Source organism: Lissotriton vulgaris, chromosome 4_1, assembly GCF_964263255.1.
Source record: "Lissotriton vulgaris chromosome 4_1, aLisVul1.2, whole genome shotgun sequence".
NCBI classification, from domain to species: domain Eukaryota; kingdom Metazoa; phylum Chordata; class Amphibia; order Caudata; family Salamandridae; genus Lissotriton; species Lissotriton vulgaris.
In genome coordinates this window covers 1,763,720,799-1,763,736,047 of record NC_141691.1, presented here as the reverse complement: position 1 = coordinate 1,763,736,047, position 15,249 = coordinate 1,763,720,799, and the positions used below count along the sequence as shown (strand labels likewise).

Here is a 15,249-nt window from a genome sequence, read left to right as displayed (position 1 = left end):
ACCACTGTCGGGAATGAGCACTTTTAGAACTAGCACTTGGTAGAATTAGCACTTTGTAGGAATAATAATTAGCACATAGAACATATCATTGTAGCACCAAATAACACATGTAGCACACACCCAGTAACCACTGGTAAGAGGTAAGTTCCACCTACGCAACCCTAACCACCTTGGGAAAATATCACGCAGGGAACCAGGAACTCACTAGTATCACTATACTAGGAAAAACAACCTCCTAAGCATCACATTCAGAGGTATCGGCACAAAGACATTATACATGATGCAGAAATCACACTAGGCAGGTCATTACAAATTGCGCAAAGATCACATAGGGCCAAAAACATATACCCCACGCAAGGGCACAACACCAGAACTGTCCCCAGGCCAACTGGCCTCTCAGGGTCTGAAACGCCCTGTGTCCAGAAAGTCAGGGTAAGCTGCGCAGGCAGCCAAAGGAAGATTGTGCAGGGGGGGGGGGGGGGGGGGGGGTGTAGGAGAGTAGGGTCTGCAATCCTATGATCACCCCAGATTTTTGCTTTTTGCTTCACTGGTTTACGACTTCTCTGGCTGTGGGCCTGCTAATCAGACCCACAGCCTTGCTGTTCTCTAACTAAATTGACACGTGTACCTTAGGTGCATTTAACAATTGGTACTGGGCCACATTATCAGAGCCTGTAACTAAGGGCATAGGTGTACCCAGGGCCTACCAGGGGCTGCAGCATGTATTATGCCACCCCTGGCTGGCCATCTAAATCTGACACAACTGGCTGCACGACAGCTGGGGCAAAGTGGTGTAATCACCCTTTGCTGTAGATATAGTATACCTATATCTAACCCTAAAATGGACACATGTATTCCTATCAGTCACTCCTATGGCAGGCCTTAACAATCCTGAAGGCAGAGTGCTTGGAATTATGTGAGATGGTGCTCTGGCATGAGCTGAGCCCGTCTGCAGCTTGCGGAACCAAGTCCTAATAGCTGTTCTATGATAACGCGTACCATATACTCTTAAGTGCATTATAATCCTCGCGGTTATTTGCTATCTTTGGTATCGCTTTATCAAAACATGTCGAGTAAGATGTCATACGAATTGGAATACTAACCCCTCGCCAATTCTGGCGACGGGGTTTGCATTCCACCCTTCTAGAGGGACACGACATGTATGTAACTGTGAACCCCGGTTAAAGTTAACTCGAGCCTCAGCATCACAAAATGGATGCTGCCACCACAGACACAAGTCTGACCTCCTGCTGCTGGGAGGCCTTCCAGCAAGGAGAGCTTGGACTAAGGGTTTCATGTCGGGGGCGGTGCTAGCACCGACCCAGACAGGGTTTTGTGTATCCTCGGTAGGCAAGGCTGAATAGGAAGGTGACTGCAAGTGGCACCCCGGTGCTCACTGTGCATCCGCCAGTTCCAGGGGCAAACCAGCCCCTGAGCTGGGGAAAGTCCGGCATGGGAGAGGGGTGTAACCACCCCCCTTCCTGGTCCCACCCATGGGCAGGACCTAGTCCCGTACCAGCCCCTTTCTTTAGTAAAAAGGTGGGAGCGGGGACCCTTCCAAATTAGATCATCTTTGAATCATAAAACTACTTTCTACAAAAGGAAATCAAGACTTCTTCTCAAGATTTCTCCCTTGTGGCTAAGGAGTAGTCACCCTGCATCTGCGGGCACCAAATAAGAACACTGCGGTTTGCTGCACGTCCTTCCTCAGGAATCCGACCGACCAGCACGACGAGACCCGGCTTCCCTGGCACCTCTGACCTCTACCTACATCGTCAGCTCAGCTGAGATCCGTGGGTGTGACGAGACCTCGAGGGACCGGCCATCTTCAGAACTGCACGACGCTTATCCAACACTACCGCCTAAGGATCCTCGAGTGAGTGCTTTGGGGTGTGAGAAGCCCTAACCCTGAGCAGCTCCAGCACCGAAGTCCAGCCCCCCAGCATCCACGAGATCTGCGTGGGGCCCTTCTGCTCTTTGCTGCTCACCGCGTTGTCCGGCTACTTGCCTGCTGGCTTGTAGCCCTCTTGACGACGCACCACGACGACAATACCGCTGGTCTGGTTGCTCCAGACTGGCCCTTGCTCCCCTCCAACAGAGGAGCACCCCGGACCCTCCTGGTCCACTCCAGACGCCATTTTGAGTCCACCGCGTGGGCTTGCATTTGCCAAGACTTGTTGCCCCAATCCTGGGTCCAGCGACGTCGACAGCAGATACCATCGTGGGACAGCTCGCACCTCCATCCTGGTCGCCGACAACGCCTCCTGGTCCGTGAGACTGCAGAGCCCAGCGTCACCCACTCACCTGGTCGAGGTGACTTCGTCCGGTGCCATCCTGGTGCCCACCTAATCACTGGCTAGTGATTCAGAACTTCGTCCCCTCTGCTTACAGGTGTCTTCCATCTTCGATCCAGGCTTGGATCACTTCGAACTTCATCACTGGTCGCCTGCCAGCAACAACTTCTTTCAGGCTCCATAGACTGCAACGAGGATTCCCGACGTCTTTTCAGACCTATGCATCCGCAGCCCCTGGGCTAGGTAACCTGAGCATTTCGGTGCTCCAGCATAGCTTAACTATCTAAGTGTCCAGATCCTTTTTCGTTTCAGCTCTACCTAGTCGGATTCGTCCGATAACACTAACTTTACGAAATCTAGCATCCATAGACTTTGTCCCGCATCCCGCGTGAGAGTGCACACTCAGCCCGATCTCCCTAGGCCTCCTGCTAGTAATCTGAAGGTTCAGTAGTCCAGTCCTAGCGATCCTAAAGCCTATTAGAGTAGTACTTACCTGCTAGTAATTTCGCATTCCACTTTTAGAGTATATGGTTTTTCGTGCCCCTCGGGCACTTGTGTAAATTGTGCGACTTTTAGTATTTTCTTAAGAGCTTTGTATTGTGCTTAGCGCCCTGTCCTCATAAAGAGTTCAGGGCTGTTGTGTTCTAAATAAATATACTTTATTTTCATAACAACTTGTGTGGTGTCCTTTCACTTGGTGTTCAAGGGGTATATGTGATGGTATAACAGCTGGCTTAACACGCCCTCTAGAGTTTAGCCTAAAGACGGCTCTTGTCCATGCTACTCGGATAGCTGGTCTAACGGTTGACTTACAATCAATCATCAATAAGGGTCGTTTGGAATGATACACAGTGATCACTAGAATAGTGAGCACTACATATCAGGCCAAGTTCTCACAGGGGGGGCCTAAACGAAGCAGCTGCCTTCTAAGTGCTGGGCAGCTGGAGATCTCCACTGGGCTCTAGAGGAACAATGGGGCTCAAAACAACATGGAAGCCTCAGGAGTCTTGCAGGCTCTATGACCAAGACAACTGTGCCCCCGTAAGCCTCGTGGGCTCTGAACAAAGATGCGCACACTGGGGAAGCGGCCCGCTGCCAACCAGGGCCGCTCTACCCTCAGGAATGCCCCCTAAATGTGGAAACTAACATTGGAGTCCTCCCTCTGGGGACTCGGAAAACAACTGCCCCTGCGTTGGAGTCCCTCGTGGACTCTGGAGAAAAACTGCCAACACGTTGGAGTCCCTCCCTGGGGGACTCGAGAACAATGGCCCCCGGAGCCTCATGGGGGGCTCTGAATACAAATGCCCCACTCGTCGTTGGAGCGGCCCTCTGTCAACCGGGGCCGCACTAGGTAACAAGGAAACTGCCCCCGCACTCACCAGCTCTTGCAACCCTGGGGCTCTCCTCACTGCACACACGGGGCTCTCCTCCTCACACAGGATCCCCGTATCTTCTTCACTGGGTGCTGTTGGTCTGTGAGCGGCGGGCGGGGCTCTTCCACTCGGGAGAGACTCGCCGGGACAGGAGGACGCTTCTCTCTCTGGTCGGGCTGCGGGGCTCCCTACATGCCGGAAGCTCCGCCAGGAAAACACGCACCTTCGTTAGATACCCCGGGGCTCTCCCTCGATCTCGGGGGCCCCGGGTGCAAGCGCCACTTCCTCCTGCTCGTGTTCCGCCTTCCTCTCCTGGAGCGCGGGGTGGGCTCCCGTTGACATCCGTTTTTTGGGCCAGTACTTCCGGGTCGTCGCAGGCAGCGCAGCAGCCCGGAGGGGGGAGAATAAGCGGCTCCAAGCAGAATCCGGGGTAGGCTCCCAATAAGTAAATAAATAAAACAGGGTGGGCACCTGTTCTTGGGGCACGCCCAAAGTCGGCAAATAAGTGGGGTGGGCCCCTGCGCCGCAACTCGGCTAACTGGCTCGGCGGAATGCAGGGTGGGCACCTGCCTTGAAGACTAGCAAAAAGGGGATCCCCACGCCGGGGGATACCTCTAGGGAGGAATCACCTGCACCAGCGGCGCAACGCGCTATTTGGAGGGGGAGGCCAACACTCCCCAGGCACTGGCAGACCACCCAAGTCCCTCCAGGTCCAGCAAAAGTCTTTTAGCAAGGCAGGGGGGGGGGGCAAGGCTGGGCCCAGGGGCCAGCTCACAGGGCCCTCCAGGCAGGGAGGCAGTCCCCAGTGGCGGTCCTGCTGGCGCCCAGCAGCAGCAGCCCCCCTCAAGAAAGGATCCAAGAAGAGAACATTTTGTGAGGGAACACAGACCCTTTTTATACACCAAATCCCATTGTCCTTGGGTGGGGGGGGGGGGGGGGGGACCAGTCGCAGCTGGTTTTGGAGCACTTTGTTTTTCTCAGCCCCTCTCCCTATTCACTGGCCAGGCTAGGGTCATCAGTCGCACCACAGGGGGGCGGAGCCAGCATTGTGTGGGGAAAGCCCAGCCCTTTTCAGGTCCCAGGAGCACTCCTCACTCACATCACTCATGCAGATCTCCCATTCACCACTGGGGCAGACCCATCCTGACTCCAGGAGCCTGGAGTCAGGAGCCCCAGCCAATCACAAGCCAGCACATTCACTGCACAGACAAGCCAACTTCTAGAAGTGGCACTTCCACACTAGACACAATAACGCCGCACACATCATCGCGCAGCATTTAATCACCCGAGTCCGCACTCGCTTCTGCACTCCCCACGCATCAGGATTTACCATGGACACACACATTCCCCATGCATTCCAATGGGAGGGCAGGCCAATCTCACACATGCACTCAGAGTGCGCACGCACTTTACAGTGGGACACAGTGAAAGTGAGCAGAAGCCAAAAATAACTAACACTAAGTCACATATAACAAGCAAAAAGTTTAGGGGTGAACCTGCCAGAAGGGCCAAGTCCAACAGTATAGTATATACAGAGCCAGCTTCCTACAGAGTCATTATAAAATCGGGTAGAATCATTATTGAAAACTTTCTTCGGGAAATAATATTTTACTTTTGTGTTTAGGGCAGGCCGTGGTTGCCTCGGTTTATGCTGAACTTGTTCTTAGATGGAATTGTGCATGGGAAAATTGCTTCTGAGTCATCGGACTATTACAGTTGATTACACAAAGTCTGTTTTATTTCAATAGCTGTATCAGACTATATATTTTTTAATGTAATGTCTTTTTCAAATACAGATCCTGACTGAATTAGGTGGTTTTGAAGTGAAAGAGTCTAAATTCCGTAGAGAAATGGAACGTATTCGAAACCAACAAACAAGAGATTTGGCATTAGAGGTAAACACATTATTCAACTTTTATGGTTAGATATTTCTGTATTAACCAAAAGTAAGTTTAATAGCTTTGTGTCTAGTTTCTGTTTTTTCACACTCTTGGGATGTAGAGTACTGACCGGTAGGAAAATGGAAGTATAATTTTTTCAACACATGAAGAGTTATACTGAAATCAAGGTTGGGCAGTGTCTCATCTTTTCGCAGTTCCTGGAGTTGCACACACCAACCAACTTCATATCACAGCCCCTTATCCTTTATGAGCTAGAGATCAGATGTGCTTATGTCTAGCAGTTGTGTGTTCTCTATGCATTGCTGCTGAGTGTACTCTTTTTTTTATTGATGTGATCTGCAGATTCTAGTTTGACAACTACCCTGGGTAACTAAAGCTACACATACCCCCGCTACTACCATCTTTTCTGATAGAGACTTCTAACTGCAGATTCCTCACCTTTTTAGTAAGCCCCAGCAGACCGTCTGGATCCGGAAGATCTTAAGCAGTACTCCAGCAGGCCGACAAGGGGTGCCTCATGGCTCCGCACCTATGTCAGTCCGTTCCAAAAGTGATACCTGGGGCCCTATTAAGGTGCCCCCCAGGCGCACTGGCATCAGTCCCTTTCTTTCCGCACCAACATAGTCGGATCCAAAGCTACCCCTCATATCTTTGGGACTAATTTATGAAAACATTTCTACACTGTGCAAAGGAATATCTTCCAAGTCTACAGGGAATACCCCTTTGGGGAATATTGCAAACAAAGGTCTCTCACTGCCCCACAGGTAGTTTGCCTGTGATGCCTAGGTTCGGACCACAACTCCAAGGTCTGCAGTTATTGCACATTGATGCACCCCCAAGGCCATTTGTGACCGGGAAGCTAAACTTTCATAGCGAAGCCCAGCAAGACCCCTTGACAAGATCAGTCTAAGTACAAAGATAGGTCTTGTTCACACAGTAATTTCGACAGATCCTCAGCTAAATCCAAGAAGAAAAGTAAGAACGTAAGAAGTCCTTGCGTGAGCTGCCTCGTCCCGTCGCATTCCATTTTCACAGAGGGCGCCATCGATTCCAACCCTTGTTCCATCGGTGCCGCAGCATATCGAGAAGTTCTGCAAAGCTATGCTACACCTTTTTGGCAAGTTACCAGCTAAATCTCTTGTCACCAAGGAGCTGAGAGGGTTTCCAACTGGCCGTCCGTCCTCAGATCTGCAGTGTATGCCTGATGTACCTTCTGGATTTGCTCATGGCTTCGCTCCCTAGCTACACAACCTACACTGAAACACGATACACCAACTGCCAACCCATAGCATTGTCCGATGCTGAGACTGCGCCGCCCTGGCCTCAACCAATGCTGCACTTTTCTTTAGTGAAGCCACAACCATCATTTAGCCACCCTTCTGATAGTGTCTCTTGGGTCCGCCATTAATTATTTGGCACAGACTCTGAGAAGGGGTCTATGATGCTGGGTTTGAGATTGCCCAGCTATATTGCTATATTGCTATATCTGAAAGAAACAGTTAGTTATAGATTCCTTACCTTAGAATTACCCCCAGGTGTCCGACATCCAGAACGTTTTTCGTCGGCAGTCCCCCTGTGCATCGAAAGGTGGCGTCGGTCGGCTCCTCGTTCGCTGTTTGCGTCGTGCTTGACAGGATGTCGTTGCAGTAGCTACTTAGATGCTGCCTTCGTGTGCTGAAGTCAGTTTTCTTTTTAGTGCCAGCCAGCGCAGATCCAGAGAGAGCGGTACCTCCAGTCACTTTTTTACTAACTTTTTCTTTACTTTTGTCGACACCGTTTTGCTGAGTCTTTGATTCCTAATGCACGAAGGCTGCCTGGCTGCAAGGCTTGCGGTTCCTGTAACCGACTGATGTCAGTGACAGATCTGCACCCCTGTGTGCCTGTTTTACCTTGAGCACGACCACGACTCCAAGTAGTGCTCCAACTGCCGGACGATGAATCCAAAGTCTTTGCGGGAGCCGTCCCAAAAGCTAGTCGAGGTCCCAGTCGCGTGGGAGGTCAAGAGACCAGTTACGGAGCCACCACCATCATCTTCGTCGATGTCTTTGCACTCGGGTCAGGTAATTCGAAGCACAAGAAGTCACAGAAAAATCGGCGCTCTTCGACTTCTCCTCGCCCGTCGGCAGACGGGGTGTGGGTGGTGCCCCTCTCGCGGCTCCGCTTGCACAGCCTGAAGGGTCAACTCATGCGTTCTCCCGCCCCTGCCCCCTTTCCCGGGGACCGGAGCGACCCCTGCCCAGCTTCGTCAAATTTACGAAGCGATGCATGCCATCTTTGGGCAACCCAACTCCATCGGCGCCCCTTCCGGACCCGCGGACTCAGCAGAGGGCACTGGGCCTTCGAGGCCGGCATTGGTCGACCTTATGATACCTACACCTGCGCCAATTCCACCGGCACCACGTCCGCAACCGGCATCGGCTGCGTCCCTAGCAGACTTAGACCCTGGCCTCCACCTCGTTGTGGACACCTAGCCGGACCGGCACCGACCAATGCCGGATCGGGCGGGTACTTTTGTGCCCTTGTTATACCCTGGCTCTTTTAGACACAATTGGCAGCCAGAAGAGGGTGAGGAGGACTGGGAGGGGTCTGGATACCCTCTGACTGACCAGTTAGGCTATGACCTGGACTTGCAAGAGGAACTTAAGGAAGCCAGTGGTCTGGATACCTCACCAGACTTTGGCATGTTGTCTCCTCCTACCGTGGCTACGGAGGAGGTAGCGTCTTACGCCATGGTGTTGCCTAGGGCGGCTGAGGCTCTTCACCTCGAGCTACCTACGGTGGCAGTCAGAACTAACCTCCTGACAGGTGCTTCAACTGGCAGCGAGCTTTGCGGAGCCCTGCTGCCGTTCAAAGAATCAATCACTCAAATAATTTGTAGAACGCACTACATACCCGCAAGGGTTCCAAGGCGCTGAGGGAGGGGAAAAGGGGGATGCTTTAGCTACTGGTCGACCAGCCAGGTCTTGAGTTGTCTCCTGAAGGTTAGTACGTCTTCGGTTTGTCGTAGGATGAGGGGGAGGGTGTTCCAGGTTGTGGCGACGCGGTGGGAGAAGGATCTGCCTCCGGCTGTGGTTCTACGGATGCGTGGGACGGTGGCCAGGGAGAGGTCTGCCTAGCGGAGTTTCCTGTTGGGTACCTAGAGGGAGAGTAGGCTGTTGAGGTATGTTGGGATGGTTTTGTAGAGTGCCTTGTGTTCGTGGATCAGGAGCTTGAAGGAGATTCTTTTGTCGACGGAGCCAGTGTAGGTTTCTTAGGTGGGGGGTGATGTGGTCGTGGCGCAGGACGTCGAGGATCTGAAAGAGACACGTTAGTGATAGATTCCTTACCTTAGAATATCCCCAGGCGTCAGACTGGATCCGGAAACTTTTGCGTAGCAGTACCCTTGCGCGTCGGTAGGCGTCGTCTGCGGCTCCGCGTCCGTCGTGGGCGCCGTGATGACGTTGTCGGAGTACTTAGACGCCGCCTCCGCGTGCTGACGTCAGCTCTTCTTTTTTCCGAGCCAGCCAGCGCAGATCTGGAAAAAGCAGTAACCCAGTCAATTTTTTACTAACTTTTTGGTGATCATTTTGATCCTTTTCGAAGTCTTAATCGATTCCGACGGTGCCGAAGGGATGCACGGCTTCAAGCATTGCGACGAGTGCGACCGTACCATGTCGGTCACGGATCCCCACCGCCTGTGCCTGACGTGTTTGGGCGTCGATCATGACGACGAGGCCTGCTCAGACTGTCGGGCCCTTTCGAGGAAGGCCAGGCGGGAGCGGTCCCGCAGGCGGCTCGAACTCCGGCAGTCGGCCCCGCGCCGTTTGAGGTCCCGGTCCCACGGGAGGTAGAGGGACAGGTCGCGGGGACGGAGCCGTCACAGCTCCGGGAGTCGGCACCACTCCTCCGTGTCCAAGTCGTCAGGTAAGAAGCATAAGAAGTCGAAGAGACATCATCGCTCTTCTGACTCCCCCCGACGCTCGCGCGATGCTGCCGGGGGTTCGGGTGACACCGCCCACGCGGCTCCTCGGGAGTCGTGGGCGGCACGTCCGGCCCCATACCCTCTGGTCCTTGGGCTGAACGTGACGCCGGAGGAGATTAAGCGTTTCCTCATGGCCATGAGGTCCCTTTCTCCTCCGACGGGCTCCGTGGCGCCTTCGGGCCCAGCGGACCCGTCTGGGGGCCCTAGTGGGTCGGGGGCTCCGACCCCGACGCCGTTGGGTGCTTCGGCCCCGGCGCCGCAGGGCCCCACGATCCCGACACCGCCGGTGCCCTCGGGCCCGGCGCCGCAGGGTCCAACGGCACCGGCGCCGTCGGCGCCGCTGGACCTTCATCGGGCTCTGGATCGTCACCGGTGGACCTTACGACCCCCCCGGCGTCGGTCCGCGTGATGTCACCTCCGGTGCCGTCCGCCGTTTGGAGATTTTTGCTTCTACGAGCCGACCTCATATAATTACGACCCTGAATCTCAGGAGATGAGGGATGAGGAGGATTGGGAGGGGTCTGAGGACCCTCTGACCAAGGAGTGTCCGTCTGGTATGGACTGGGCAGGAGACCTTGGGGAGGCCAGTGGCCTGGACACCTCTCCAGACACTGGATTTGTCTCTCCTCCTACCGTGGCTTCGGAGGAGGGGGCTGCCTATGGTATGGTGTTGACGAGGCCTGCCAAGGCCTTGGGCCTTGAGCTCCCCGTCGCGGCCGTGAGGACTAACCTCCTCACTGAGGTCCTTAAGCCGCAGTCATGCTCCACGGAGCCTCTGCTGCCATTTAATTTGGCCTTGACGGACGTTCTTTTGGGCACTTGGTCCAGGCCCGCTACGGGTTCGCCCGTAGATAGGAACAGGGCCAGACGCCACCGCCTGGCTCCGGGCGACCCATGTTTCCTGTCCTCCCACCTCACCCCCGAGAGTCTGGTCATCCAGGCCTCTAATTCCCAGACCGCATTCCCCACGGCCCCGCCGGACAGGGAATCCAAGAGGTACGAGAACTATGGCAAGAAGATATTCTCGTCCCTTAGTTTGGGAGTGCGGTCTTCCAACACCGCATGCCTCTTGGGCCGCTACACCCACTCTCTGTGGGAGATGGTGGCGGAAGTGCTGCCAGAGTGCCCGTTGGAGGTACGTGTAGGAAGGTACATCCTGACTATGGTTGCCCCCAACTTTTTGCCCTGTGTTTTAGCTGGTTTTGGACATAGTCGACCTGGGACCCTGCCAATCAGGACCCCAGGCCTACTGCTCTCTCTTTAAAATGGATTCCATGTACCCTAGGTGCATTTCCAATTGGTACTGGGCCACCCTATCAGACCCTGTAACTCAGGGCATAGGTGTACCCAGGGCTGCCAGGGGCTGCAGCATGTATTATGCCACCCCTGGCTGGCCTCCTAAATTTGACACAACTGGCTGCATGACAGCTGGGGCAAAGTCGTGTAATCACCCTTTGCTGTAGGTGTAGTATACCTATACCTAACCCTAAAATGGACACACAGATTCCTATCAGTCACTCCTATGGCAGGCCTCGACAATCCTGAAGGCAGAGTGCTTGGAATCATGTGAGATGGTGCTCTGGCATGAGCTGAGCCTGTCTGCAGCTTGCGGAATCAAGTCCTAATAGCTGTTCCATGATATCGCATACCATATACTCTTAAGTGCATTATAATCCTCGCGGTTAAATGCTATCTTTGGTATTGCTTTATCAAAACATGTCGAGTAAGGTGTCATACGAATTGGAATACTAACCCCTCGCCAATTCTGGCGACGGGGTTAGCATTCCACCCTTCTAGAGGGACACGACATGTATGTAACTGTGAACCCCGGTTAAAGTTAACTGAAGCCTCAGCTCCACAAAATGGATGCTGCCACCACAGACACGAGTCTGACCCCCTGCAGCTGGGAGTCCTCCCAGCGAGGGGAGCCTGGACAAAGGGTTTCCTGTCAGGGGCGGTGCTAGCACCGTCCCAGACATGGTTTTGTGTATCCTGGGTAGGCAGGGCTTTACAGGAAGGTGACTGCTGAGTGGCACCCCGGTGCTCACTACGCATAGGCCGGTCTGAACCAGTTCCAGGGGCACACCAGCCCCTGGCCTGGGGAAGTCCGGCATGGCTGAGGGGTGTAACCACCCCCCACCTAGTCCCACCCATAGGCAGGACCTAGTCACCGGGTCAGCCCCCTTTTTTAGTATAAAGATAGGAGCGGGCCCCCTGTTCAAATTAGATCATCTTTGGAATCAAGATACCACTTTCTTCGAAAGGACTTCACGATTTCTTCTTCAAGATTCTCCCTTGTGGCTAAGGAGTAGTCACCCTGCATCAAGCGGGCACCATCCTAAAGAACACTGCGGTCTGCTGCAAGTCCTTCATCACGAATCCGACGACCCAGCTCGACGAGACCCGGCTTCCCTGGCACCTCTGACCTCTACTCACCTCTACAGCCAAGCTGAGAACCGTGAGTGCGACGAGACCTCAAGGGACCGACGATCGCCAAGACTGCACGACATCTTTACTGCAAGCCCACCGTGTCCTCCACTGGTGAGTGCTTTGGGGTCCGAGAAGCCCCGACCCTGCGCAGCTCCAGCACCCAAGATCAGCCCCCCTGCATCTCCACGATCGGCGTGGGGCCCTTCTGCTGTTTGCTGTGCACCGCGTTGTTTGGCTACTAGCCGGCTGGCTTGTGGCCTTCTGAACGACGCCCAACGACTTCACGACTGCTGGTCTGGTTGCTCCAGGCTGGCCCTTGCTTCCTTTTTCAAGAGAGGCACCCCGGACCCTCCTGGTCCACTCCAGACGCCATTTTAGGTCCACCGCGTGGGCTTGAATTTGCCAAGGCTTTGTTGCCCAATCCTGGGTCCAGCGACGCCGACAGCTTCCATCTTCGTGGGACAGCTCGATCCTCCATCCTGGTCGCCGACAACGCCTCCTGGTCCGTGAGATCTTCGAGCCAAGCGTCACCCACTCACCTTGTCGAGGTGGCTACCATCCGGTGCCCTCCTGGTGCCCACTGACTACTGGCTAGTAGTCTCGAACTTGGTCCCCTCTGCTTTCAGGTGTCATCTATCTTCGAGATCCAGGCTTGGATCCAACTGAACTTTCTTCACTGGTCACCGGCCAGCATCTTTTCTTCCGGCTCCTGGTCCGTCTACGAGGATTCCCGACGTCTTTTCAGACCTATGCAGCTGCAGCCCCTGGGCTAGGTAACTTCGGCATTTCGGTGCCCCAGCATAGCCTCACTATCCGAGGGTCAGAATCTACTTTCGTTTTCTCCCTACCAGGTCGGGTTCGCCCGAGAACACTAACTTTCTAATTCCTAGCTACCATAGACTTTTGTCCCGCATCTCGCGTGAGAGTGCACACACTGCACCCGAGTCCCCTAGGCCTCCTAGAAGTAATCTAACGATTCCCTAGTCCAGTCCTAGCGATTCCAAAAGCTATTAGTACTGTACTTACCTGCTAGGAATTTCGCATTCCACTTTCAGAGTATATGGTTTTCCGTGCCCCTCGGGCATTTGTATATACTGTGCTAACTTAAGTATTTTTGTAAGAGTTTTGGTTTGTGCTTAGTACCCTGTCCTCATAAAGAGTACAGGGCTGTTGTGATCTTTAAATAAATAACTGTTTATTTTCATAACACTTGTGTGGTGTCCTTTCACTTGGTATTCAAGGGGTATATGTGTGGTAAACAGCTGGCTTAACACGCCCTCTCGAGTCTTTAGCCTTAGACTGCTCGTATCCACGCTACTAGGATAGCTGGTCTATAAGGTTGACTTACAACCAATCATCAATAAGGGTTGCTGGACTGATACATAGTGTTCACTAGAATAGTGAGCACTGCATATCAGGCCACCTTCTCACAGTACGGGCCAAACTCGGCCAAGCCCTTGTGGAGGGCCGGGACGCAGCCAAGTATTCCATCAGGTGTGGGCTGGATACTACTGACTCGCTAGGCAGAGCGATGGCTACTACAGTTGCGGTCAGACGCCACGCCTGGCTGAGATCCCCCAATTTTTCGACAGACGTCCAGAACACTCTGATGGACATGCCGTTCGATGGCCGTCGCCTCTTTGGCGACAAGGCAGACCACACGCTTGAGCGCTTTAAAGACTCCAGAGCTACGGGCAAGTCCTTGGGCCTCTCGGCCCGTGCCAGCAAACGGGTGCCTTTCGCTCCTTTCGTGGCCAAGGAAGGGGCGCCCCCACACGTGCCGCCAGCCACTCGGCGCATACTGTCGTCCAGCGCGGCGGCGGCTGTGGGAACCGCCACGGAGGCGGTCGGGGACCCTGGTGGGGTCAGTCTACACCTGCCCCCGCGGCATCCACCTCTAAGCCCTCCTAGTCCGTGCTTTTCGGCCCATGTGACGCCAGTGGGAGGCAGGGTTCGCCATCACCACTCTCACTGGCGCACTGTCACTTCGGACAGGTGGGGGCTGCAGATCGTCCGGAGGGGCTACTCCCTCCCCTTCGAGACGACTCCTCAAGCCATGCCACCGCAACACCATCGCGTATCGGGGGATCACTTGCGGCTCCTGCAGGAGGAAGTTTCGGCCCTCTTGGCCAAGGGGGCCATCGAGCGCGTTCCTGGGCCAGAAGTAGGACGTGGTTGCTACTCCCACTACTTTCTGGTACCCAAGAAGGGCAAAGGGGGCCTACGCCCTATCTTGGATCTGAGGAACGTCAACGGCTTCCTCCGGAAGGAGAAGTTCAAAATGCTGACTCTGGCTCAGGTCTTAGCTGCCCTAGACCCAGGAGACTGGATGGTGGCGTTGGACTTGCAGGACGCGTATTTCCACATCCCTGTCCAGCCGGCCCACCGGCGTTACCTGCGGTTCACGGTAGGCCATGAGCACTTTCAGTTTACCGTGCTCCCCTTCGGCCTTACCAGCGCCCCACGGGTATTCACGAAGGTGATGGCGGTGGTCGCAGCTCATCTGCGCAGGTTAGGGGTGTCAGTCTTCCCCTACCTAGATGACTGGTTTTTTAAGGCGGGCTCGCCCCAGACAGTCGTCAGCCACCTCCAGACTACGGCGGATCTCCTGCACCAGCTGGGATTTTCCATCAATGTGCCGAAGTCACACCTGTGCCCCTCTCAGAAGCTCCTTTTCATCGGAGCGGTTCTCGGCTCGGCGCAGTTTCGGGTTTACCCGCCCGAACAGAGGGTTCCTTGATATACAGGCTCTGATTCCAATCTTCCGGCCTTTATCCCGAGTTTCGGTCAGGTTGACGCTGCGGCTTCTGGGGCTGATGGCCTCCGGCATCCTTCTGGTGCATCACGCACGGTGGCGTATGCGGGCTCTGCAGTGGGACCTGAAGTTTCAGTGGGCCCAGCATCAGGGCAACCTGTCTGACCATGTCCTGATCTCGGAGGGCACTGCGAGACAGCTGCAGTAGTGGCTCACGGACCGCGATTGGGTCAACGGCAGATCCCTCTCCCTTCCCCAACCGGAGCACGTAGTTGTGACGGACGCGTCCCTCCAGGGCTGGGGCGGCCACTTGGGAGAGGCGGAGATCAGAGGACTCTGGTCTCCGGCGGAGTCCCGGCTCCATATCAATCTGTTGGAGCTGCGGGCGATTTGTCTGGCTCTGAAAGCATTCCTCCCGTCTGTCCGAGGGAGTGCAGTGCAAGTGTTCACGGACAACACCACCGCCATGTGGTACTGCAACAAACAGGGCGGAGTGGGGTATTGGACCCTCTGCCAGGAGGCTCTGCGCCTCTGG

At 54.6% G+C, this 15,249-nt stretch overlaps 1 protein-coding gene across 18 annotated transcripts in view; it reads left to right on the top strand.

Moving 5' to 3' along the window:
• UBR5 (ubiquitin protein ligase E3 component n-recognin 5) overlaps window positions 1-15,249 on the top strand; it is a 2,064,863-nt gene that overhangs the window by 1,650,996 nt on the left and 398,618 nt on the right. For all 18 annotated transcript variants that reach the window (XM_086966085.1, XM_086966077.1, XM_086966080.1 and 15 more), the window contains one exon: window positions 5,464-5,562. In XM_086966085.1, coding sequence (XP_086822211.1) covers window positions 5,464-5,562 — 99 coding nt within the window. The remainder of the gene's footprint in view (window positions 1-5,463; window positions 5,563-15,249) is intronic.